Source organism: Marmota flaviventris, chromosome 6, assembly GCF_047511675.1.
Source record: "Marmota flaviventris isolate mMarFla1 chromosome 6, mMarFla1.hap1, whole genome shotgun sequence".
Classification (NCBI taxonomy): Eukaryota; Metazoa; Chordata; class Mammalia; order Rodentia; family Sciuridae; genus Marmota; species Marmota flaviventris.
Window position 1 is genome coordinate 30,723,875 of NC_092503.1, and position 26,919 is coordinate 30,750,793.

The window sequence follows — 26,919 nt, forward strand, 5'->3', positions numbered from 1 at the left end:
TAGCAGCATAAGAAGCCTTGCTTGTTTGTTATGGAGCAGAATTAAAATTTTTATATAATGCCACAGTTGTATTATTTAAAGAAATGGGCTATACAGTAAAAATAATTTTGTTTTATTCACAGTAATGAATATTTAAGGTTTTAGTGTGCAAAATAAATACTGAGAATCGACGCAACTCTTCCATTTTTAAACTGCTATTTTCAAGCCAAAGCAGAAGATTTACCTTTATTTATTATTAAAAGTCTTTCAACCATATTTTGCCTGCCATAGTACTTGGGGGTAGAAGTAGCCAAAACCCACAAAATATAAGAATAAGTTTTATGAAATCACAATCTTATGTACAATTGGGATCTGATGATCTTTCTGCCCATCGTAAATGTGGCCTTCACATTCACTAAAGAAATGCAGTCTGACTACCTGGAGATATAAACTACTTCCATAATGAATGTTGTGATCTGTGAGCAAAGCGTTGACCTTAACTTGATCTACAGAAGCCTCAGTTGATGAACTGTCATGAATCAGCCTCTGGTTAGGAGCACTGATGAACAGCTGGATTCCACAATCCATATTACACTGCAAGTGCAGACACCATTAGAATACTCGAGACCTCCAAGTCTTAAATTTCCACAAGGGAAACCATGTCACAGAAAATGATAGGAGAACCTGTATCGTGTTCCCAACATGGGCTACACACCAAGAAGAAGAAGGAAAAAAAAAAAAAACAAACAAACAAACCCAAAACCATGCAAACACAACAATGACAGGTTCTCCCTGCAATGAATGCAACCTATTGTTCAGTAACAGTACAGGCGAAAACCAACATGCGCAAGTCTGCAATGGAGAGAGACTCAGTTGATGGGTTCAGTGAAATACCAGTGCATTTTCCTGTTGTAATTTGCTAATGCTGTCAAGGTCTGGCTCACTTGCTAATCTAATTTATGATGATATTCTAGGTAAAATATTCATAGACTCACTTCTTTCCTTGGGCCATCTGGGTCACCTGCCTTCCCTTACTGATGACATTTCATTTTTGCAATGGCATTGAGAATTAACATACTTAGCTATATTTTAAGCCATGTTCAGTCAACTTAAATTTTAACCTATGTCCTTGGCATATACTAAAAAAGGTAAGGAGATAATTCCTAAAGATATGCATGAAAATATCTTCCTTGTAAGCAACTTACACACATCAAAAAGTCTCAAATTCAAAACTGTGCAAATTGTCATGAATATGGCTCTTAGTTTTCTTGGGTAGAACTGTAGAAAGGGTACTGAGAATTCAACAAACATGTTTCTTTCTAAGTAAATGTCCCACAGTCTCTCTCAAACCTGCTAATGATTGGGTGTACAAATAGTTGCCTCATACAATCAATGGAATTATTAAGAACCCAAATAAAACACAAGCTTTCTCTTATTATTCTTGTTGGTTTCTTATTGCCACATATACTTGTTTTCTTGTTGATGTAGTGTTAAAACATTGATAGCTTGAATTTTAAATTTGGTCATGTGAAGAATTATCACAAAGTTTTTTTTTTTTTTTTGGTTTTTGTTTTTTGGTTTTCATTATCTACAGAGATTTTTAACCAAAGTTACATTGTAACACACAAACGCTGTCTTGTCTTTAAGGCACAACACATCAGTATGAACATTCTGTTTGCCAAACTTAAAAAAAAAAAAAAAAAAAAGACAATATTATATTCCCGTTTCCCCTCCCTCAACCCTCCCCAACAAATGAAAGAAAAATTGCATCCACTTTCAAAGTCAGCGGCTAATAAAGTCACAGTAAATTATTTTCATCAATAATTTACACAAATTACAGGTCTAGATAGGACTGTCCTTATACAGTCTTGAGTGCATTCCAATTCAGATTTTCTGGGCTAGGTAGGCTAAAGTCAGATTCAAACCTCAGGGCTGAGAAGAGATCCCATTTTGAGGAATGTTGGTGACCACCTTGTCAGAGGGAGCATAAGTGTTGCTGCCCGGGAGGGTGAGGGGTCTTTGCTAAAGCTGTGAATTCCAGTTAGGACTCATTCTCTGTGCATAGCAATCTCCACAGATTTGTTTTAGAAACCATTAAAGTGTTGTAGATGTAAGACCATAGAGTTTCCTTTCTGTAGCACTAAAGTTCAATTCCATTCAGCAATCTGAATTCTTCATTCCGGAATTTCCATTCCAAATACGATTTCATCCTTTAAGACAATTTATATGTGTAGAGCCAGAGGCATTGAATCACACACATAAAAATTCAGTGTACTTGAAATGTAAAAAAAAAAAAACAAAAAACAAACAAAACGGATCTCCAGCTAGAGAACACAGTTACAAATATTCTAATTCCAGTGCTTGATGTAGAGCCAAGAGGTCCGAGTGACTTGATATCCTCCAGAAGGGCATGTTGTGCTGTGTGGGCAAGAGAAGGAGGGATGGGAGAGAGAGAGAGGCAGGAGTGAAGAACAGAGAGATCATAGCCATTGCTTCAAGGAAGCAGCTGCACACAAGGATGTGCAGTCCACCCAGGTTTAAGGCAGGGAGTTTAATGGAGGGATGATCATATTTGAAGGTTTGGCAGAACCAAGGTGGCATTGTCAAAGTAACAGAGAAATAGATCTGAACTGGATTTAAAAAAAAATTTTTTTTTTAGTTGTAGATGGACAAAATATCTTTTTTTCATTTGTTTATTTTTATGAGGTGCTGAGGATCTAACCCAGGGCCTCATGCATGCAAGGCAAGTGCTCTACCACTGAATTTTAATGATAAAAGCTGAATTTTAATGATAAAAGAAGAAAATATTGAAATTTTACATAGTTTAATATTTGCAAAGTAGCATTACCAACCTTAGCATCTGGAAAAACAAGCATCAAACTCCTACTTGGCTGATGGAAAGCAAGCTCTGATAGGGACCTCACTCCTAAAGGTCCATCTCTCAGCTAAAAAACTAAGATAACTACAAACTTCCTAAGCCCTTTTGTGTATTTGAGAGAAAAACAGTGAATTCCTTTCCATGTTTAAAAACAAAGAAAGTGCACTTCAGCAACTGACAAGACAAAAGTATTATAATGTAAATTTGGGCTGAGGACACATCCAGAATATAGATGTAAGGAATATATTCATGTACACAATGGAAACACATATATACATATATACGGAAAAGGTATTTTATAAATAAATTAAGCATCAGAATACTCATTACTGCTATATTAAATTCTTTTCTGCTCCATATTTTGGCCACTAACCACATGTGGCTATTAAGCACTTGGTTAGTCCAGTTTAAAACGCATACTAAATCGCAAAAACTTAGAATAAGGAAAAGAAGTTAAGAACATCAATCAGTGATTTTTATATAGATTGGGTATTTATGATAATGTCTGGCATATGTTGGGTTAATTAAAATGTATTATTAAGATTAACTCTAGCTGTCTCTTTTTACTTGTATTTAACAAGGTTTCTAGAAAATTTGAAAATTACATTTATTTCTCACATTATATACTTGTATAGGAGAGTGCAAGTACATTCCTGCACTTTGAGATTTCTTCTTAAATTTCTCAAAGTATGTTTTATGTCAAATCAGAGCACAGAAATTCACCTGGAAGTAACATTTTTTAAAATTCAGCTCAGATCTATTTGTAATAACAAAACAGTATTTAATATTTCTGCACATGCGATTACTGCTACATCCAAAGAAAAGCATGCATTTTGGGTACCAGAGAAACCAACCACCTGTGTTCCAAAGTAGAATTTTAAGCCTTCACCATCACCAAAACTGCACCTACATAAACAACCATTCGAAACAGCATTCTATTGGATATTCTTATCCATTTGGAGTCACACTTTTTCTCCTGAAATTTCAGGTATAAACCAGAGGTATAGAAATGATTTACCAAGACTAGCCTTCTTACCAGGCATCACCAAAGGTGACTTGATAAGTTTTAACTTTCAAAGACTTATCCTGTTTTAAGTTTGGAAAAAAATGAATTTTATTAGTTCTGACCTAGACAGACGTGGATTTCACACAGGCTAAAAATCATGTACACATTTGCTGGGGTGGCCCAACCACTGCCTGCTTTTTGTTGTGCTTAATTATGGTGCCAATATGAAAACTCAAAACAACGTTAACTCAGGACAAGGACAAACTCCAGGAGACATTTCAATCGTGTGTGACTGGGAGCATTTCAAGTAGTATTCAACAATGCAGGCTGTGTTACTTAAGGCTGCAACCCTGACCTCGTGCAGAATGTCCTTGGAGCTTGTGTGCTGTCTTGGGTCACTGACACTGCTAATTAAAACCTAGGTGCTCTACAGGACCAGAGTCTGCACCAGCTCCCTTCCTGGGACAGAAAAGCATGGGGGATTTCAAGTATGGCTGCCAACACTGTCCCCAAACTTTTCAAATCAAGTGGAAGTGCTTTCTCTTTCTCCATGTTCCTTGACTTGAACTGACAGGCAACATAGATCATTTCCTCTCCCTTTCTACTATAGCCATAAACTCTTATATAAAACTGTTTATGCTGTCTTTTTGGGAAAAAAAAATTAGGAAACAGAACTCAGGTAAACCTTCCATCTAATAAGGATTTATTAGATGACATTTTAAATCACCTCAGGATAATAAGATTTTTCTATGTAAAACAAACATTAAAAGATGATATGTTGCTGCTTAAAAATACAAATTATTTTGTGTTTTCTGTAAATTCTATCACTTTTATCTTGGCTAGATAATGTTTTGCTATCATTCAGTGAAGGAAGCAATAGACCTCAGTGTTGTACTGACTGATAGAATGGTGGAGGGGGGCAATTCTGGTATCATTCCCCTTTTGATGTCTAACCAGCCACCTAATGTTTTTTTAATTGTCTTCATTTCTTCTTCAGAAATATGGGCAGATAAACAGCTAAATTAAATACTTAGGGCCTATGAGATCTTCTGAATATGTACAAAGCCAGCTGCTTGGCTTCAATCAGGTACCAATGGCTCATCCAAACGGATGAGTATCTTCTGGAAGATGTGAGACAAGCTGGCACAAAAGAACAGAATAACACATGCCATTTCCAATAGAGCTTATTAAAGTCTCTTACAACCATTTTTTTTCTTCTGCTATTAAATCTACCCCCAGCATTTATCATCATGGGGCAACACCTTTTTCCAGGTGATCTCAAGGACTCTATGGCACAAAGCACTCTAATCATTTTTCTATGAGCTGATTAAACTTATTTATCTTGTTGAGTTTCATGAGCTTAAAAACTGTTTTCCCCCCATCTTCCTTAAGAACTATGGGGTCATATGTTTCTGTGTGCATGGTATGTGTTTGTGTACCGTATATACATATATGCACACACAAATCTGTAATTATTATTATACATTAATTTATATCCACACAAACAAATATAAATTTTCCTACATTTCCTATCAAATTTCAGGCAAAAAATGCTAGACTCCAAATGTTTTTTTTTTTGAAAGTAAGTATTGACTCTCTCATGCTCTTATCGCTTGCATCTATATATTTAAATCAATTGTCAAGCTGCCATTGGGCCAAACTACAGGAATGCAAACAAAAAGGCTTGCATTAGAAGTACCACACCAACATTGTTTGAGACAGGTTACCTTTTTTGCTGCCTGTTCTTCTTCTACACCATCCCCAATTACAACATATACTACTTTTCTGCCAAACCTTTGCATTATTCGTTCAAAGCAACTTTCTTTTCCTGGAAGATAAATAAGATAAAGTTCAGAGTGAAGTTACCTGGTTAGCGGCATGTTCCTCATCTCGGCCATCTCCAATCACAACATAAGTTATGTTAGTGCCAAATCTGGACACTATACGCTCAAAACAGCTTTCCTTGCCTGAAAAACAATGCACTGTTTATTCTTCCAGCCATTGCATTCAGTAACCTAAAGATGCATAAAGTATTGAGTTAATATCTCTTTGACATCACTCGAGCTAGCTTACAACCTCTGGGTTGATGAAATTAACACACGTGTGTGAATAACATAACTCTTAGGAGAGATTACTAAACAAATGCATTTTATGGTTCAAGTAAGTCAGTAGGGTTAAGTGTTTGACCTAGAGAAATTGTTAGTATGTTTTATTCCACTGAAAGTGTATTGAAACAACTTTAATTCCATATACATTGTCTAATCATTTCAAGTAAGCATAAACAGTCAACTGAATATATTATTATGGGAAATTTAAGTTTCACTTTGAAGATTCAATACTAAGATGTGGATTTACTCTGATACACCTCTCCTTTTTTCAAGTGGGTAGGATCTAATATGTTCATTAATTATACTAAGGATGCTGTCCAATTGGGCCACAACCTGATGACACTAGCATCCTCTGATTATACTTACAAAAATACATCATAGAATCCCTGCATGTTCTTTGCTTTTATGATACTGGCATTATTCTCTGAATTTTATTCCCACAATGTCCATATAGCCATGGCTATTTTCGCTTTTTTTCTTAATCTCATAGTGCAGAACTCCAAAAAATACTAGCTTCAAGGGAAAAATTAAAATGATTTTTTAGACTAAATATAAGGAATAATTTAGCCAATAAAAAGGAATCTGGTCCTTAACTAAAATGTGTACTCTGGTATAAAATTATTTAAGTTGTCAAAAAGCAAAATCATATTCTCTATATGAATCTTGCTAGCATACATACATACATTTATATGAAAAGAATGCCTGGGGTTGGGACCTGGGCTCTGAATTGTAGTGCTATGACAATGTAGCATTTGCTTTCTGAAAGCTTGGCTCACTTGAACTGTCCTCCGGAAACAGCTGCAACTGGGGGCTCCTTGTGCCAGCGCCAATATCAGCCCTCCCAAAGGCCCAGGGAAGGCTATTTTTGGTGGGGGATTTTGGGATTTTAAACTTCTCTTGTCAAGGTGCCAAAGCCCAAGTCTGTTGACCTTCAGGGCACATTACACAACCTATTTATTTTCCCAGGCATTTCCTTGACAGACAGTGGAATACATGTGCTGTTTTAACTCTTGTAAGATGGACATGATGAAGTTTTTGAACATACTTTAGAAGTCTGACTCTGCAGAATACCCTTGAAGTCAAAGATGGCTCTACCTATAGATATAAACTAAATAAACAAGTTGTAGTCCTTGGGCTGCTACTATGTATTTTTGGAAATGTGGATTCTGGCCAATGATGTATTAACAATATTCCAATTATGTTTTCTGATTCATGAAATCTTCATTTCTTTCTGGATTTTTTATTTTGGATCCTAGTTGAATCTATGTGAGACTCTCCTGTAATGACAAAATCACTTTTTTATTTTAGATCTGGATTCCTGCACATGCAAGGAGGCAATAGTATATCCCATACCAATTAGACTATTAAATATTATGGATGGCAAGATTATATATTATTTAGATAGCATGTTCTGTAATATTCTATGAAATATATGGAATGAATCAGAACTACTGAGATCCTGAATTGATTATCCAAAAATGCTCATAAAATTTACACGTGTGTAATGAGTTGTATGCAGGGTATCTTGTTATGAGAACTTTGTCCATTTTGCTTGATATTCTAAAATTAAAATTGATGGAAAGGAAACCATGCAAAGACATTCATTAAGAACTACCCCCCCCCCAAGCACAGATGTAAGCACATTCCATACAAAATTTAAAAGAATTTCCTTACCTATTTTAGTTGCACTGTAAATATTCTCAATGGGGAAAGCACCTCCTAAGCTATAGAGCAGAACCTTTGCAAGTGCTGGGATCAGCTGGGTCGTCGTTACCAAGACATTTACACAATTACTCCTGAAATAAGGAGGAAATATCTGTATATGTATCTGTTTTCTAACACTAAATAACTTCTAATAGCACAGATTTAAAATTGTTATTGTGGTCTCTAAATTCTATATTAAATGGCCCCTTTTGATAGTCAACAGTCCTTGCCTATTACCAGACATTCCCCAAATAATGACAGACTACTAAAAATCATGCACAACCATCACTAAACTGTGACACTTAAGTTCTATATAATATTTTGTTAGAAAAAAGATGCTATTCAAGGTCATATGTAGATAAATGCTACAGAATAAAATCATGGTGAGAAAACAAAACTAAGGATTTTCAACTTTAGAGATACAGTTTTGAAATGAAGTATCTATTTATACTATGGAATATTTGGAGTTATATCACCTTGTTTTTAACTACAAACACTGTATGAGTTTGTGTATGTGTTTATAAGACAGAATTTGTAAAAAAAAAAAAAAAAAGAAATATAAGGAAGAATATGAAAAGTAAAGCTTCAATTATTAGTCACCAGCGATAACCACTTTCTCTGTTTTTTGAATTTATTTTCATTGTTTGTTTGTATATATATTTTCTCATTCAGATCATACTATATATGCAAATTGTTACTTTCTTTCCTTCCTTTCTTTCCTAAGCCTATCAACTTATTCCGTACCTCCCATTTTCCAACAAAACAAAATAGGTGGGTGTACCATATATTTTTTTCATTTTTTTAACTTTAAAAAAAAATTTTACCATATATTTTTGAAGTCCAGTTTTGATATTTAACATGGCTTTCAATTTTTCAATGTTATAAATAATGCTTATTAAATTTCTTCTACACCTTGTATTATTTCTTCCAGTTGATAGTCACAGAAGAATAAGGGTCAGAGGGTAAATTCAAAAAAAGTACATGTTTTTTTTTCTGTAATTCCTGACATTTTGTGAAGACTACAATAAGATACTATATGTAGATAGCTTAGAAAATTTCATAGTATTTGACTATTCAACATGTATTGATTTTTTCTCCATCACTTCTTTTTTATGCCTGTATTTTTTAAAATAACATATGAATATATTATACAAACTATATACATATATGTGTGTATATATTTTATATATATGTGTGTGTATATATATAAAATATATAAAATATATAAAATATATATATATACACACACATATACATATAAACCTATACGATAATGAAACAATCTGTTTTTTACTATCTAGAAGACATCTTTTAGAAATGATAAAAGCTTTTGACCTCCTCCTCAGAGAAATGCACATTCCACTACCCATGGCAGTTTCACGGGTTCAGGAGCCTCATGTCCCTGCCGCACTGAGTTTTGGTCTTCATATCAGCAGTTACAGAAAGTAACAGGCAGCAAGTCCCATGTTTAAGCAGCTTCAGTTGTTTGACACTTCTTCCTTACATTGTATTACTCTGTCCTGTCCTAGGATCCCACTCATTCCAACTCTTTATAGACACAGAGAATAGTCTAATTGATCTTCCACCTAACATCTTGAACTGCTAAAATAGACCGCTGTGTTCCACGTGTGACTGTTCTTCCCACAAGCTCTCTGGCTGCTCTAACAGTTGTTTTCATGTGATTCCTGCAGCTCTGCTCCCTGCTACCCCCAACTGCCACCACCATTTAGACTTTCTGTTCACAGTGCAGTTCTTGATCATTTCCAAGGGTCAGAAGCCATGTGCCAGGCTTGACACATACTTTCAAGTTCTCAATACTAGATTCTCATTTTACTTGGCCAAGATTTTTATGTATCTTCAATCAGTCCAAATAATATCTCTTTCTGTATATGTTCTGTTACCCACATATTTGCTAAGCTTGCTTTTTTTTTTACTTATTCATTAAAGTTGGAATTAAAACTATAGAATAGGAAAGTACAAAGATTAATCCCACCCACCAACGATCACTTTCCAGGTTCATATTACTTTACAAATTAAAATTTATGGCAAATAGCTCTTCAACAACTTACAAAACTATTTAAATTTATTATCTACTTAACAAGTCAGTGTGTCACTGGTAAGTTCAAACAACACAGAGATTAGAATTTTTTCAAGAGCTTTCTCTTGCTGTTTCTAGTGTACTGAAGTTATGTATGTTATCTATTATGGCCTGAAAGTCCTAACACAAGAATTTTTTTTTTTTCATAAACAGTACTGTCTTGTTTTTGCCATTATCCCTTGTACTCTGTCATCAAAAGAGTGCTCCCATTTTTATTATAAGTCATGTGACCTTTCTGTATGGTTATCAGTGGTTCTGAGGAGACAAAAGGAAAGATATAATCTCCTGGTTATTCTGAGAAGAAAAAGCGGCTGACCCTCAATGACACACACACACACACACACACACACACACACACGCACACAGAAATCACTGGATTCAGTGAACTAATTCCTCTGAACTCCAAATTAGCCTAGAAATTAATTTTTTTAATCTATGTTGTACTATTAGACCTCAGTCTTCCATATAATTAAAATAGAAAGGGCACTGATCCCACTTACCTAGTACTAATAATTGATAAAGACTTTAGTGCATTTGTTAGCCAGGAATCTGTCAGGCCTTCAATTTCTGCCCTTAACTGCAGCCACGCATCCCTCTTGGCAGGGCCAAGGAGTCCTGCAACATCAAAAGCAAGACAGAGTCAGGAGCTGAATATATCCACAAGAATATAAGTTTGGTGTCCCTTCTCTCTGGCATTGATAATTTTTATTTCAATTATATCAAAATGGAAAGACAAACACACATATCAATATTGATCTTCATTTCAGAACTGATTATTCACTCACTCATTCATTCAATGAATATCTACTAGACAACATCTAGGGGTCAGGCACTAAATTAAACAATGGGGACAGAACAGTGCAAGAGTGGCCCCCAGTTTCTGCCATGTCTGGGCATCTGCCACCAGAAGATCTTCTCAGCCCCCAGGCATGAGTCCCACTCCAAGAGGCTGGAACCCATTGGGTCTGGAGGAGTGGTGGGCTCCAACAGCCTTGGGTGACAAACCTCAAATATTATGGTTGCCTAAAGAGGTTTAGCTTTTCAATAATCACAATCATTTCCACTGTGAAATAGAAATAGTGGCATTATCATACATAGCAATTAGAATTTTTCTAAAAGTAGTGCTAGCACTATTATACTTTGCTTTTTTTTTTTTTTAAATTAAAACCTGTGTTTGCAATCCTGAAATATATAGCACTTTACAGATAATGGTGGAAAATTACATTGATGTTATGATAAGAAGTAAGCATGCTAATTTTTATTTTCAAAAGATGCAGCCTTTGTTTCATGATAAAACAAAATTAAATAAAATCCAGACAAAAGGGAGGTTTCTGATTTAAATTGTATTTCAGAATCCTGGGAGCTCAAATACAGGTGGACGATTTTTAAAGTAAAATTTAAACTTTCAAGCAAGTCTTACTTGTCCTCATTGTAATAAAGAAATACTGATGTATGACGGAAAATGGACTTTTATGTGGCTTCTTAAAACTTTCTAAGACAAAAGATTATTTATTTGCTGACTTATTGATTTTAAAATAATTTTAATAATACTCTAAAAGGGATATTATTCGACTCCCTTTAAGAAGTCAGAAAATAGTTATCATTCAGGTATGTCATTCTTTTCTTCATTTTTTATTTTCTTTTATTTATCATTTTAAAAAAGTTTTCATGTTTAAGTAACTTCTTTTTTTTTTTTTACTAGAGCTTCATAGTTTTACATAATAATTGGGTTCATTCCAGCAAACTCACACATGCATAGAATTCAATTTCAGATCCTCTCCCTTTTCTTTCCCTCTTTCCCCTTCTATTGTCCCCTCCAGAACTTAATCTTTATGCATAGGTAGAAAGAACCAATCAAATATAAATAAATAGACTAGCGAAAGGAAGTCTAGTAGAGGAAGGAGAATGGTATATTTACTTTAAAAATAAGCATATTACCTACAATTGATTTTAACTGGATATTCCATTTATTTGATTTTACAAAAGTGTCTTATGACCTGGGCACAGTGGCACACACCTGTAATCCCAGCAGCTCGGGAGGCTGAGGCAGGAGGATCACGAGTTCAAAGCCAGCTTCAGCAATTTAGTGAAGGCCTAAGTAACTCAGTGAGGCCCTGTCTCTAAATAAAATATATTACAAAAAGGGCTGGGGATGTGGCTCAGTGGTTAAGTGCCCCTGGGTTCAACACACACACACACACACACACACACACACACACACACAATCTTGTGAAGAGCATTGGAGTGAATTGGGAAACAGGAATTACAATCTAGAACTCTGGCCAGGTAGGACTCTGCAGAGTCTTCAGGATCCAATTTCCTATTTGGAAATGAAGGTCTCCACTGGTTCTAACATTAAAATTATCTATGGTTCTACATTGTTTTGTTCTCCTATAGTTCTGAGTACTCACTGAGCATCTATAATGAGCTTTAGTACTGGACAGATACAACGTGAAACAAAACACAGCCCTGCCCTCAGGATGTGTATGCATGGATGTGAGGTGCATATTATACATGGAATTTCATTTACTACACTGTATTCTATGACAAATATGAATATACACAGGTGTAGTATGCATGCATATATGTAGTTGCATCATTCCCTTTCGGATTTTGGATTATGATCTTCAAATATAATTTCTTTTATAAGAGAAACAAATACCCTGTGAGAAGAATTTTACGTGATCTCATAACTAATACTAAGAATCTTGTTGACCTAAAATTAATCTCAATAATACAGAACACACAGGTTTATTACATACAGAAACATATGTGGATCTTAGTTTTGATATCACTCCAAGACATATGGATGAGGGGGTTGGGGATATAGCTTAGTTGGTAGAGTGCTTGCTTCACATGCACAAGGCCCTGGGTTCAATCCCCAGCACCGCCGAAAATAACAACAACAACAAAACCACATATGGATGAATATAATATGGTTTAGATATTAACTACAGAGTATTTAAACTTTAAAAAATCATGATAATCTAAGTTAACACTATACCGTATGTGGGAAAGAGATACTATCAGATAATGTGATTTTTTTCAAAAGGAAAAAATAGACTTGTTGAACGTTTTTGAAATGATACGACTCTTTATATGTGTTCTAACTTAAATACCCTGCTGCAAATCTTGTCCGAACATTTGAGTACACAGTTTCACAAAGAATGCCCAATTCTTTGACAGAGGAGTTTTATTCTGTAGTTAAAATTTCCCCAACAATTCTAAGAAACTAAAAATTCAGGATGAAAGTTATTCAACATGAACTTCTGCAGCTTTATTTTACAGTATCACCATCTCTACCACGGACTGCGGCTGAATCTACCTATTCCCATGGTGCCCTTATTAGATGAAATAAGACACACATACCTCCAACATTGTTCTTGTAGGTGTTATATAATTCTTTCACTCTTCTGTAACGAAAAGCCAACTTCCTCATCCAGTCCACTCCTCCTCTCACACCTGTTGGCAAACAAAGGTTTGCACTACTTGCAGCTGCATGGAAGCCATCAGTTGCAAAACTGTAGGTACTGCAACACCCAAAATACATTAAAAAGAAATAATTACATGTGCAAAACTCCATAGCCGAATTTCTGTAGGAAACAGCATACTGAAAGGCATGGCTTACCTTAAGTCTTGTCCATTATCATCAGAGGAAACATCATCTATATGAACTTGATCACATTCCTGTTAAAAACATGAGAGATGTTACTTGTTTTCACATGACACTTGTTACCATGTGACACAAAGGTGTCCATTGTTCCTTGTGATTAGCCTATGGCCAGAAGATGGCAGCATTTGCCCATCCATCCCACCAATCCTATGCTTATTCTTTTTTTGCTGGGAAATGGTACCTTTTCTACTCTGTAAAATTGAAATCCAGAGGCATAACATAAGAAAGGTTCTGAAAACATGTAGCATGAGGGGTTTTGTAGACCAATTTACAAAATAAGTTTAATCTTCAAATCATCGATTAGGAATGAAGATTTACCACCCTACTTGTGCTATAAACTCCAAGGAAAATATAATTCAGGTTAGTATATCCATATAATATTGACCTGACTTGAAGTTAGCATATACTCAGAAAAAGTAGGTGTTGGGATTTGATTCCTTTTTGCTAAGAGTCTTGTAATATCTTCAAATAATCAGAAAAGGTACAGTGAAATATTATATGATCTGAAGGTGAAATGTGGATAAGGAATTTAAAATACCAAACTCTGAGAAGAATAAATCAAGAATTAATAATAATATATTATACCTTATAATAAGTAAATAACCCCAGACTAGACAGGGATTAGCCTTTGGGGCCTCTTTTATCTCCCCCAAATTAATTAATCATATTCACAGATTCTGACTCTATGCATGATATTTTACCATTCAAAATCTCTCCCTCCCTCTCTCTCTCTCTCTCTCTCTTTAAATCATTACATTTCAAAATAGGCCATACTAAGCAAAGGCTTTACAGGTGTTATTCAAATTCATTATGGGATAGGAAGTATCCGTAGTCAAATACTTAATGTCTAGTCTCTAGCTGTCTACATAGCACATATCATCCTGTTTCGTTGACTTGGGCTTCTTTTAAACCATAAAACTCAGTGACAGGGCCTAACAATACAATTTTGTTATGGAAATTGAAATTCTATACACTAATTTTAAAAGTTTAAAAGGTTTACATAAATTATGGGGTTATATTATTTTAAATTAATTTTTTTGGTCCTGGAGATTGAACCCAGGTACACTCTACCATGGAGTTATATCCATGCCCATCACCCCATTCCCCCCCCCCCTTTTTTTTTTTTTCCAGTTTGGAGACAGGATCTCCATGAATTGTCCAGACTGCATCAGCCTACCCACTATCTGGGATTGCAAGCATGTGCTGTGCCACTGTGCCTGGTTAATAATTTTCTTAAAAATCTCTCTCTACATTCATAGGGAAGGGCTCAGAAAACCTCCCTGAGCATGGTCGTTCACTCAACAGAATATAATCTCATTTCAGGCATAATCAGGAAGAAAATAATCACTTAAGAATTTTTCTTATAACAAATGGCCAAAGTCTAGACAAATGATAATTCTTATTGGATTTCTGCAATCATTTAAATTTTCTCATACAAAGTACGATGATATAAAAGAGTAATATTCTAAATGATGAAGACCTTAAGGAGACAATTACATCAAGAGTGGAGGGAAGGTGGTGGGAGGGCAGAGGCTGCCTAAGCTGTGTTCAAACAGACATTTTAACAGGCATTTTGAACAGGCATTTTGAAACACCCTATTTCAAAAGGATGCAGATCAAACAATAACTAAGCAGCATTATGCTTCCAGAAAAGTCTAGGTCAGAGTCTAGGTAGAGATCCTACCAGTTATCATGAAAGATGGAAATAAAGTTCTCCCAGAACATGGGCACACCGGAGTACTTCTAGAAGATGGAATTATTTCTTATTCAGGGATGGCGATGTTCTTAGCAAGTATGTTGATTAAGCTGAACCACTATCAAAACGGTATCATATAATGTTGCCCACTCCACTAGGTTCTGAAATTTTTCTTTGTGTAAATGATTTCCCTGTCTTTCTTTTGTAATAAACTAATAATATCCCCGGGGGAAACGTATCTTTGTGAATTACTCTGGGTAATCAGAAGTTATTTTTATATTTAATACTCTCTCATCTAATTTTTAGAGAAATTCCTCTGACATTTCGGGGATTAACTCACATGATTAATATGTACATAGGTTTCCCAAAAAATTATTATTTACTCCTGAGGACAACAGTATATCAAACTTATTGGACCACGTACTCTATATTTGAAGTTATGTCTGAGGTTTTTCCAAATCTAACTTCTTTTTAAATTTATGCCTAGTTAACTGTGCCTGTTGACTCTGGACTGTTGCCTGAGGATTACAGTCCAGTGAAAGAAACTTGAACTTCAATTACATTTTTAGGAAAAACTAAATAACCGTTCTTCAATTAGTTTTCATTCTGAAGAACTATGTAAGAATCCTTTTGGCCCAAACCTGACATATCTAAAAACGTTATCATGATTTAACAAATGTTAGTGGAAGACCTTAACCTTTTGATATAACTCTAGTGTTAATCTTAAATGTTTTGTCTTCTAAGGTAACCACAGAGTTGTCACTACTATTTTCCAGTTAAAATCCACAGCCATTTTCTCTCACTTTTGTGATCCCAACCTCTCTGGAGCATTCTTTTTGAGAAATTATTCTAACCTGAAGAACATTTTATTGAAACAGAATTCTCTTAGGGGGAGTGCCGTAAGCTTTGCCTTCTGTGCAGTTAGGCAGGATGTAGCAAACTATTACTAGGATTTAAATTGGTATCTTTTAAGGAATTATGAGACAAGCAGCTGCCACTACATATGTTGCTGTACATGTTGAAGAATTTGAGTCTCAAATTAGACTTTTAGGTTAAAAAAAAAGGCCCCAAAAGATTAAATATACAAGAATAAAAAGCATAATAAGCTAAAGGTGGAGTTACTCTCTTGTAGAAGCAGACATAATTTAATTCCAGTTAAGGAACCTTTGCAATCTTTGGTTTTAAGATGTTTATGGAAATGAAAAAATGTGCGAAAATAATGTTGCTTTCAAAGTCAGAAGCAGACAGATTGTGGGTATGTTAACTGCACTGAAAAACCCTGAAAGCTATTGTTTAGATTTCATTTCATTAGTGCTTGTTTATTTCACTTAAGTTAGTAATAAATTTTTAAGTATCCTTGGTCACTTCATCTGGATGTGCAAGAATGTATGTGCACATACATAATGAGAGTACAATCATTTTACATACACAAGTATTTTATTGATCAAGCATAATATTGTTAAATATTATGTTGTTTCTGGGTTTAAGTCAAATAGAATTTTTCTCACATCCTAAAACACAACCAGAAAGAGCAGAGTGAATAACAATATTTTCTTGGTTACTATTTCTACCGGAGATTCTGCCAGACAGTAAAAGAATACATTTTAACATAGTGTATTATCTTGAATAAGAAAGTCTTAAAACACCTTAGAGGATCACTACATGTTTTTAATGTACCAATATTCATTTCAAAATTGCTAAAGATATTTACAAATTCATCGTGTGCTACTTTTACCTTCTCACTTCAGTGTCTGGCTAAAAGTTGAACAGTATATTTATTTCATCTGGTTTCTAATGTGCCAATAAAAAAGCTAAAACTTCATTTATTCTAGTAAAATAAATTAAGCAAATTAGATAAATGTTATAAAACTTGAATAAAACCACATATAATTTCTTACTTCTTTTTACAGTCCTGAAAGAGCTAACCATCTTAGAATCTTCTTTAGAATGAAAGTCCTCCATATTAACAACAGGAAAACTGATCTAAAAAGTTCACTGTATATAAAAAATTCAAGTTCCAAAAAGGTCCAAATGTGTTTCTCATTAACAGATACATGTAAAAGCATTCTGTATACTGGACAGTAATAAAGTAGCTGGATTAATTTAAATCGGATTTTAGGGAGGTAATTATTTCTTATTACCTAAAATTGGAAAACATGCGTACAAATATTGATCTTTCATATTGCCCATTAAAGAAAAAATAAAGCCTCTTTAAACAGTCATTTTATTATCCAATAAAACTACTGACTCACTGCAGAGAGAGCAACAGTGAATGGCCATGGTATAGTAGATTTTCAGCACATACATTTGTGGGTTACATTGAGTCACTCGCTTTTAGTCTCACGTCTCAAATGTAACTAAATCTGGATTTAAGACCTTGTCAATGTTAAAAACTTATTTAAGTCATTTACTGAAACTTGGCTTTTCTTTCTCACAAACTTTTTAAAATTTCAGCACAGTAGGGGAGCAGAAATATATTCTCTGTTGCCAAATCTGCTTTAAAATCCCAGTTCAACTACTTAGCTAGCAGGTAATCCTGGACATGACTTTTATGCTGTGGATCCTACAGTTTTTTCCCTGCAAAAGCAGTGCAATACAGGTATTTATTTCAAAATCTTGTCAATTAATAAATGGAAGGTCTAAAATTAGGTGAAATTTAGTAATAATAATCTTCTCCTTTCATAATGTGATTATAGATAAAGACTTTCATTGTGACACCATGAGATAAAAAGTAAATTTTAACAGGTCATTTAAAAAAAAAGAAAGAGAAATCACCATTTTAGCATAATTGTAACTGCCAAAGTAGCACTCTTGCCCACTGCCAAACTATTTAATTATTTCAGTTTCTATTGTCTGGATGCCTAATATCCCAGCTTGTTAGCTGAGATTATAGTTAGATACTCAGAGGCTGGTTCTCTTTGCCCTTTCATTTTGTTGCTTTTATTGTCTCTTCTTTGTTATTTAGACATCATGTTGCAGGCTGAGGTTGGGAAATGAAAAAATTAATTTGAGAAAAGGAAAAAAAATGTATTTAAACTCATCAGATGTAATATGTAGGTAAGTCCAGCACTGTTTTTATCTAGAACAGGAGAAAATGCAGAATGATACTGTTGTCCAAAAATAGGGGGGTTCAAATTATCTGCAAAATTCAGTGATCCATGCTATTAGCATTAAGAGTGTCTGTGAACATTGTCTAGTGATGATTGCAAATAGTGTCCTCAGTGGTCACCTGAAAGGCTAGGGATGCTGAGTCTAAAGGTGCCAAAGGGTTGTGGTTAAAATATTAAAAGAACTAGGAGCACCATGTGAGGTGTTTGGTACAGGCCAGCAAAACAGAGCATCTCCTGTTCGTGGAAACTTTTTTCTTAATGTGTGCTAGTACATATGTGTCATTCATGAACACAATTTTGCTTAAAGATCATATGCTTGTACATACAATTTTTTGTCTTGACAAGAACTTTATAGTTCTCTTAAGCTATGTATTTATCTTTCAGTTTTCTGCACATATAAAACCATCTAAGAGTTTTAGTGTTGGAAACAATCATTCTTACCTTTTAAAATTCTTACCTCTAAATCATTAAAAAACAAATGTGTATCAGCAAGATTAAAGATCATTTCCTCCATTCGGAGTCCAAGGGTTACAGCCATGGGAGGGTCCTGAAAAGAAAATGCACACATAATGAGGTAAAATTTCAGAAAGCACAATTTTCATTAAAACAATTTTAAGTGCATACTAGTGTGTGAGTGTGTGAGTGTGTGTGTGTGTGTGCGCGCGCAGGGGGGAGGGTGTGAACTATGGACTTTTACTGAAGATTCCTAGCATGGAGGGGAGAATAGAGGTGGTGATAGTATAAAAATATTTAATCAGATAGTGAAGCCAGCAGTCAATACAGATAGGTAAATTGAGTCAAGTCACATTGAGTCAGGCCAATTTTGAGTGAGTCCCCAGAAGTTGGAGACTGTCCCCTGAGGAATTGAAATGTTAATTCCTTTAGAGTTCTTCCTAAACCCGCCCCAGCTCCAACCTGTTGCTAAGGTAACTTGTCTCAGGAATTGCCCCTCCCTACAGGGAGCTACATCCTGCCCTTCCCCCTTCAGCCCACCTGTTTCCCACCTTTTGGCCCTCCACGGAGCATTCCTGGGCCTAGTCACTCTATGCAGAAAGGAGAAAGATAAGGGGAAGAGGGGAGGAGAACAAAGGAAGCCTAGGACAGATAAAAAGGGCAGACCACCTCACTTCTAGGGATACCAGGATACCAGTTATGGCCTCCTTCTTTCTCCTGGGAGAAAGGGAGAAGTCTATGTTACCCCTTTTTAAACAAACCCTGCCTTAATGATGCTTGCCTTGGTGTGCTTCTCTAATGTTCAAACTCTAATGTTCAGACTGACATGTGGGGTCACTGATAATGGGCAGTATCAATAGAAGGAAAAAGTTTCATGTTCAATCAAGCAGAGAGATGAAAAATTGTGTTGTACATATGCAATAGGAGTTGTAATGCATTCTCCTATCATATACAACAAATTAGAATTAAAAAAATTAAAAAATTAATATTTATTGTAGATTTCAATACAGCCAGAAGGAAGGATTTTGAATGTTTCCAACACAAAGAAATGATAAATGTTTGTGAGATAACGGATAAAGTACTTACTGATTTGATCATTTCATGTTGTATACAGATATTGATATACACACTGTAAAATGTGTATGATTATTTTGTGTTCTTTTTGGGATATTACATATATGTATATGCAGATTTTCAATTATCCAAAAAGATGGATCTTTCCAAAGGGTTAAGAGACACCATATGTACAGATACATCTGTGAAGTTAAATACATGTAGAGCTGACTCAGGACACATTTTCACCTAAAGCTCTTCTTGAGAGGAGGCGGAAGAAAGCCACAGCCAGTTCATGACACAATTTACATAATCTCCATGGAAAGTCTTTTGGAGAAAGGTATTTGGGTGACTTGTTAAGGAATGGGACAAATTTGTAACAGAGAGGAAAAGGCTTCCCTTTGAGAATGGTGGCAATCAGAACTAGGAGACAGAACTAGGAGACTGAGAGGTTGAGGGGATGTTTGTAGGGTTTGAGCAGAGATTATGCTAAAATGGGAAGGGAGGAAGAAGTGGCAGAGGATGGTACAACCAGGACTTAAGCAGGAGTTGCATTTTGATCAACAGGATGAGTCTCCATCTGAATATGCGTGCAGTTTGGTTTAACTTGCATCTCACTAGGGCTGAAGAGAGAAGGTGGAGGACAACTAAAAGCATTCATTCCCTAAAGTAATACAAGTAGAAAACATATGCTTTGGGGAGCTTATGAAAATTAAAGAGATTAGTGAGGAGTCAAAAGGACTCAAGATTTTGGTTGCAGCAATCAAGGTCTTAAACAGAGACAAGGGGTTGAAAATTAGGACCAGGATTGATCCTTTACCAAGTTTCACTGCAGCTGAACACGTGGCACCAAAGGATGTAAGACTTTGGGAAGTAAGGAGAGTTTAGAGATTGGATAGGAAAGTAATTCACGCACAAACACTGTGATAAATTGACCACAGTTGGAACCATTGCTGAAGGAGAAGAGCTATAGGTGTGACTCTGGAGATACAGAAAGGAGACAATCTGGACGGGATGAATCCTTAGAATTTGAGACCAGATGGGGTGTGCACATGCAGAAGGATCTGGTTTTGAAGAAAGCTGACAAGCCTAGAAGGATACTATTGATTTTGGCTGAGAAATTATTTTGGAAGACCTCAGAGGGTGATTTGGGTTGAGTGGCTGGGCCAGGAGCCAGACTGTGGGAATTTGAGAGAAAAGAACTGAAATTGTGTTTTCAACATTCTAATAAATAGCATTTCAAGAAATGTATTTAAACAAGGAGAAATGTAATCGTAACTTTAATTTATGATAAAAAACATGCAACCCAGGCCAGGTCAAAGGATATTCATCTATACTCCAAACTAATTCTATTTGCAAGCAAAAGCAGCTCCTCATTCCATATCTGCATAGAATCAATTTTGTCCCTGTATTTCCTTCAATAATGCTACAGTGTAAACATATTTGAAGGGTCATCTTTGTATCTATAGCCATTGAAACCTAGATAATAGGAATTGCATGCTAAGAAATAGGAATTGAGAGCACAGGGATTATTGAGGTGTGTTCAGGAAAGCTAAGAATTGATATGGGAGTCCGTGGAAGGTGCAACAGTATTGATTTCAACATCTTTTCTAACATGTTGACATCTCCTTGGTGGAGATTTTTGTGGATTTTTTTTAATAGCAAAAGATTTTAGTTTCTCAAAAAAAGATGTGGATTGCTCATATGATTGATGGAACCCTGATACTATATCCCCCAGCCAGCTTGACACCACTGCCCCAAGTTTATCTGCCCTGCCTCTGTGACAAGGCCATTTAGGGCAACACACCTAAAGATCAACAAAATTCTGTTCTATCAAAGATATTCATTCAAAACTAAAAATGAAAACATTAACTAAATCTCTTTTTGTCAAAAGGAGTTTCAGAACTCAGAAGGACCTAGGTGTTTCCTGCAAGTACAAAATTTTTATCTTCTTGTGGTTCAGGTTTTATTATTGTTTTTAATGAAAGAAGCTCTCAATTTTTTTTTAATATACAATTTGTCTCCCCCTAACCCTTGTTAAAAAGGGTGTTGGTGTCTCTCTTTTTTGGGGAAGAGGTGGGCACTGGACAGGAGGAGGCCATAGAAAACTTGTAAATATTCTGCCTAGTCATGGACCCATGAACAAAATGTCTACAGAAATATCAAAAAATCATCTAATGTAATTATAGCATGAAAACATATAATTCCATTAGTGACGCTCTCTGCTTTTGAGGAATGTTCACTGATGCAAGACAACAAAACCGAGCTCCACACTCCTCTGCTGTTTCTGATGATTTCTGCCCTAGAGATATATATTTCAGATGGGAGTTCAAAAATATCTTATTTTAAAAGGTTTTCCTTCTGGAGGCCAGGTTGGTGAGATTCATATCCTACGAATTGCCATTCTTTCCTTCTTAAGTTTTCAATAAAATGACTGAATTTCTTACATTCATTCCTCAAATTCTTAGCATTTACAGATCGGATTTATAGGGATGGGAGAAAATATGCAGTTCCTCTTTGATTGTTACTTCCATTGAGTCCATGATTCTGAACTATACAACTTTCTATGCTACCAAGCAATGATAGGAAAATCCATGAAGAATGCATTTTGTGCATCTGATAAGCATGCAAACGAATATAGTTTTTTAAAAGAATGCAAGAATCCTCTAACAAGCAAGGACGGCATATGGCACAATGAAAACTGTATTTGAGCACTCCATTGGAATGCAATCCCATGGCTCTGGGAGGGCTGTTCATTTGTTTTTCAGGCTATGGTGATTCCACATCACACACCCTATCACAGCCAGCACTTACTAAGCATTTTGGCAAAATACCATGTGTTAACTAGGTAAGTTTAAGTCTGAGGTCTGTCAGAGAGTGAACTAACTATTTTACTAAAGCTTACTGAGAGCAAGCACGTTAAAGGGAAGTATTTCTTCGGCCACACCAAAGGCTTGATACAAATGAGCCAAGGACACTCATGCCACGCCAGGAAAACCCTACCAGTCAGAGCTGGTGGGGATCTTATTTCTAGAGAATGCCTGGTGAGGGTTTACTTTCAAATATCTCATTTTGCTCTCTCTCTCTTTTTTTTTTTTTTTTTTCCCCTAGCTTTCTAAGTCACTGGGACAGTTAATTCTAAGTCAGCAGATTATAGTGCTGCATTTTTTTTCTTTTCTTTTTTTTTTTTTTTTTTTTTTTTGCTGAAGGACTCACAGACCTATGAATTTAAGGAGGACAACTGCATCTGGTGGGTGTAGCCTTATGTCCTGTAATGTTGGGCACCCTCTGTCTTGCCAAAGCTCTGTGGAGGACTTGCCAGTGCCTGCAGTCTTGCTGTTTTATCAGGCATCTGAGAGTGAAACATACTTCTGGATGTAACCCAAGTTTTAAACAGAGATGTTTGCTCATTTTCATTAGATGTTTATAGAATTACGGGCACCTTATGAATCAAGAGCTGCTGCTTTTTTTTTTTTTTTTCTGTTTAAGTGGAGTGAGTGTTGAGTTTAGGATCTCAAATGAAGTGATAGCGAAAACTTGGACAGAGGAAAAAAGTAGAATAAAATGGCACTAGCAGGGGTTTGCAGAAGCTCTGATGCGTACAAACATACGTAATAGTTCCAAAGGTTCAAAGTGTCTACACCAGAGTTTAACACAGGGCAAACTGAATTCCTGCCAATTTATCCTGTGTACTGCTTTATCAAAATATTGAAACTGTTCCCAAGACATTTAATTGAATTCGGAGAGAGAGAAAAAGAGAAAGAGAGGGAAAGAAAGAGGAAGGTGAAAAATTTGAATAGCTGTGGCCTTTTAAATGTGTGATTCTGAGCCAGATGTCACCAGTGTAGAACCAAGCAAGGATCAAGTACGGAACTTCTCTAAATCAAAATGCTAACGCCTATTAGCCATGTTAGCGCAGAGCATAAATTGGAGCCAGACTGTCTGTCTATGGGCCTCTGCCCTGCGTTGGGCCATCAGCTGGAATTCCTCCTCTAGGGACACTCTGTAAAAATATCTCAGGAGAGGCAGCAATTATGTATTTTTAAAGAAACAGAGGGAAGACTTTTTTTTTTTTTTTTTAAAGATTAAGCTCTTGGAACACTTCTTGCTTTGGGACACAAACTACACTTGTAGACTTGCATGCACAGAGACAGACCATGTGCACACTCATCACAGAGGGTGAAAGACAGCCCAGCTCCACGCACCAAGGTGAAAATTACTCCTGGAGTTTTTAGAACAAATGAACTCTTTAAATATGTGGTAAAAGAGGAAATAAAATTCAGACGTGGATCAGGAGGGAAGCTTTGCCATTGAGATATTTGTCTGTGATGAATAAATAGTGGGCTTAAAATTCCTAGAGGGAATTGGAGAATGGCTTCAGGTACGTTTCTTCACTTATCATATATTCACCAAATGTCTACTATCTGTTAGACATTTCAAATTCTGAGAGCCAAAAAAAAAAAAAAAAACAAAACAAAAACAAAGACCCTTCCCTTGTGGGGTTTATATTGTTACAGGAGGAGACACTTGATACATAGACAAAGAACAAGTAAACATAAGCATTTCAGGTGGCGATGAGGCTGTCTTGGCAAAGGCCCATGTGTGGCGCTGGCTACTGTGAAGATAATGCAGAGAAGGTCCCTCTCAGCAGGAACAGAGGCCAGGAAAAGGTGAGGGAGATGGCCAGGCCCAGAGTGACATCGGGAAGGACACAGAGTTGGAGGTAAGCATGCATTCTCTCCTGAGGGAGGAAGAGCACAGGGAAGGGAAGTGGGTATTTTAAGAAACAGTGAGCCCTCACCTGAGTCAGAGGCACAGCAGAGTCCCCAGAAAGATAAACCAAAAGGAGCACTTTCTATGGCTAGAAGGTGGTTCCTCGAACTCTGAGAGTCATTTTATGGCAACTTGGAAGTGAACAGGGAAAGAGAAAAGCAACTGTAGGAGAATATGGCTCAAGAGGCCTTTCTTCTGACAGGAATATTACTGCATGTAATTGGTGGCAGAAAGCTTCCAGGAGGGGGGCCGCTGAGCCAGAGAGGTCATTTCAAGAGCAAACCAGAGCACAAAAGAGCCACAAGGAAGAAGGCAGAGTATATGGCCATAGGGCAGGAGTGCAGATTTGGTGGTTACTAAGATCAGGGAATCATTTTCTGTTTGTTCCTTCTACCAACCTCAGAAAAGGAGGAGGTTTGTATAGAATTGAAGACCTGAAGGGACAGCAGGCATGACATTGTCAGCCACGAGAGTTCATGAAGCCAGCACCCACTGGAGATGTGCGGCCACAGGCAGCTGCTGAAGGACAGGTGAAGTCCAGGATTTGGCAAGATGACTCTGGCAGAAAAGCCAAGGGGTAAGGATGCAAATGAGGGGTTACAGTGATACACAAGAACTCTATGCGGGGAGACAGGTCAAAGGCAAAGCTTCTACACATGACCACCTGTGAGAAACACAGGTGAGGTTTTAGAACTCCTGCTGCCCAGGCCACACCTGAATGTCTCAGGGCAAGGACCTGTGTATCAGTCATTTTAATCATCAATTCCAGTGGACACACAGGACAAAATCAGCAGAGGACCTCTGTGGGACCTTCTGGGGTTCGCAGAGCAGCAAAAAGTGGGCACTCAACACGAAGGCAGAATCACAATCACATGCTCTGCCCCCCCCAGCACCTGAATCTAAATCTACAGCTTAACAAGATTGCCAGGTGATTCATGTTAACATTTAAGAAGGCCAGGTCTTACAGTTCTCATGGCAAAGGTCTGGAATGGGTAAGAAAGACCATAGCCGGCATGATCTCTGGCTTCCCAGAAGTTCAGGGTCTCCATGACTTCAAAGGACTGCAGGACTTGAGTGTCATCAGTGAGTAGAACAGTGACACAGTGTGATATCTTGGGGACTAAACTTCTCCAGAGTGAAGTTATAAACTGAGTGCATTTGTCCACCTTTACCTCCAAAATGGCTACCTGTGGACTTCCGGAATCAGATGACCCTTCTGTCACCTTCTTAGTCACGTTGACAATTACCTACTAGGGATCTGGTAGAGGTGTAACACAAGCTAATTTTGCTCTGGATTAAGAGGATTTGTTCACAGCCCAAGTGTCTGATGTGAGCAACCCCTGGGCAACTGAATAATAGTTATTACTAAGCAGTCAGAAGCCAGGAAAGGGTCAACACCCAATTTACCTACCACCACCAGCTTCTGAGATTCCAGTCAGAAGAAAACCCAATGAATAAAACTCGTGAAAATTATAAAAATGACACTGGAATAAATATACTTCAAGGGGAATCACAGCAATAATACCTAGCCATTTAGCATAGCACAGTACTCAGAATGAATGGAAAGGTTGGTTGGGGAGACAGACCATGGAGGAAGAGCTAGGAAACACAGGGCTGAGATAAGAAGGCAAGGGCAGAGATGGTAGAAACATACCCAGCCCAGGAAGCCTTGGGACACAGGAAGAATACTGGTTGGTAAGTTGGAAGAAAGACATGAAAGGCTGGGTGAGACATTAATTAAGAAAGAAGGACGGATGATAATTTAAGGAAACCTTGGAGAAGTTAATGATCCCCCCATCTCCCCAAGATGTAAGACTGAATGATCATAAACAGAGATAAAAGGTCTTGAAAACTTCAGAAGATCCTTTTTGAAGGTTCTTCTAGAAGTTTGGGCTTTTAAGAGACTAACGACCACTCTCTAGTATATTAATTTCAAGTTAAAAAACTTGAAGACCCTTTCACGATCTTCCCCATGCTTGCTGGACACAGCAATAGCTTGATAAGGGTGGGCTTAAATAAAAGTAAGATATCTGGCTTTAATAATGCTATCAGTTAGTGCCATTCAATCCAACAGATCAAACCCGTTCTCAAAAATATATACTCAACATAAAGCTCTGAAAGAGTCTCTGAAACTCCTTCAGACAGAATTGTAGAAATGTCACTGTCCTTGATCTGACTTATATATGTGTATGAACCGTATTTACACATATCCTATACACATACAACATGCATATACTATCAACCTCCTTGAAAAGCCAAGAAAGATACTATTGAAGTTTTGAGACTTGAAAATTCCATATTCATTCATTTTATATATACTTTATATATACTCAAAACTACATTGTAGCCACCTTGGTTACAAATAGTGTGACTTTTCCATAGCACTGA

General features: G+C 36.5%; 1 protein-coding gene across 4 annotated transcripts in view; it reads right to left on the reverse strand.

Annotated features, from left to right (window-relative positions):
* Window positions 1–2,316: 2,316 nt before the first annotated feature.
* The window catches only part of Eya4 (EYA transcriptional coactivator and phosphatase 4), a 65,671-nt gene continuing 41,068 nt past the window's right edge, over window positions 2,317–26,919 (reverse strand). For all 4 annotated transcript variants that reach the window (XM_027938485.1, XM_027938484.1, XM_027938483.1 and 1 more), the window contains exons 10-16: window positions 18,710–18,799; window positions 13,402–13,460; window positions 13,143–13,303; window positions 10,274–10,388; window positions 7,646–7,767; window positions 5,591–5,691; window positions 2,317–2,397 (exon numbers count right to left, since the gene is read on the reverse strand). In XM_027938485.1, the coding sequence (XP_027794286.1) occupies window positions 2,317–2,397; window positions 5,591–5,691; window positions 7,646–7,767; window positions 10,274–10,388; window positions 13,143–13,303; window positions 13,402–13,460; window positions 18,710–18,799 (729 nt within the window). The remainder of the gene's footprint in view (window positions 2,398–5,590; window positions 5,692–7,645; window positions 7,768–10,273; window positions 10,389–13,142; window positions 13,304–13,401; window positions 13,461–18,709; window positions 18,800–26,919) is intronic.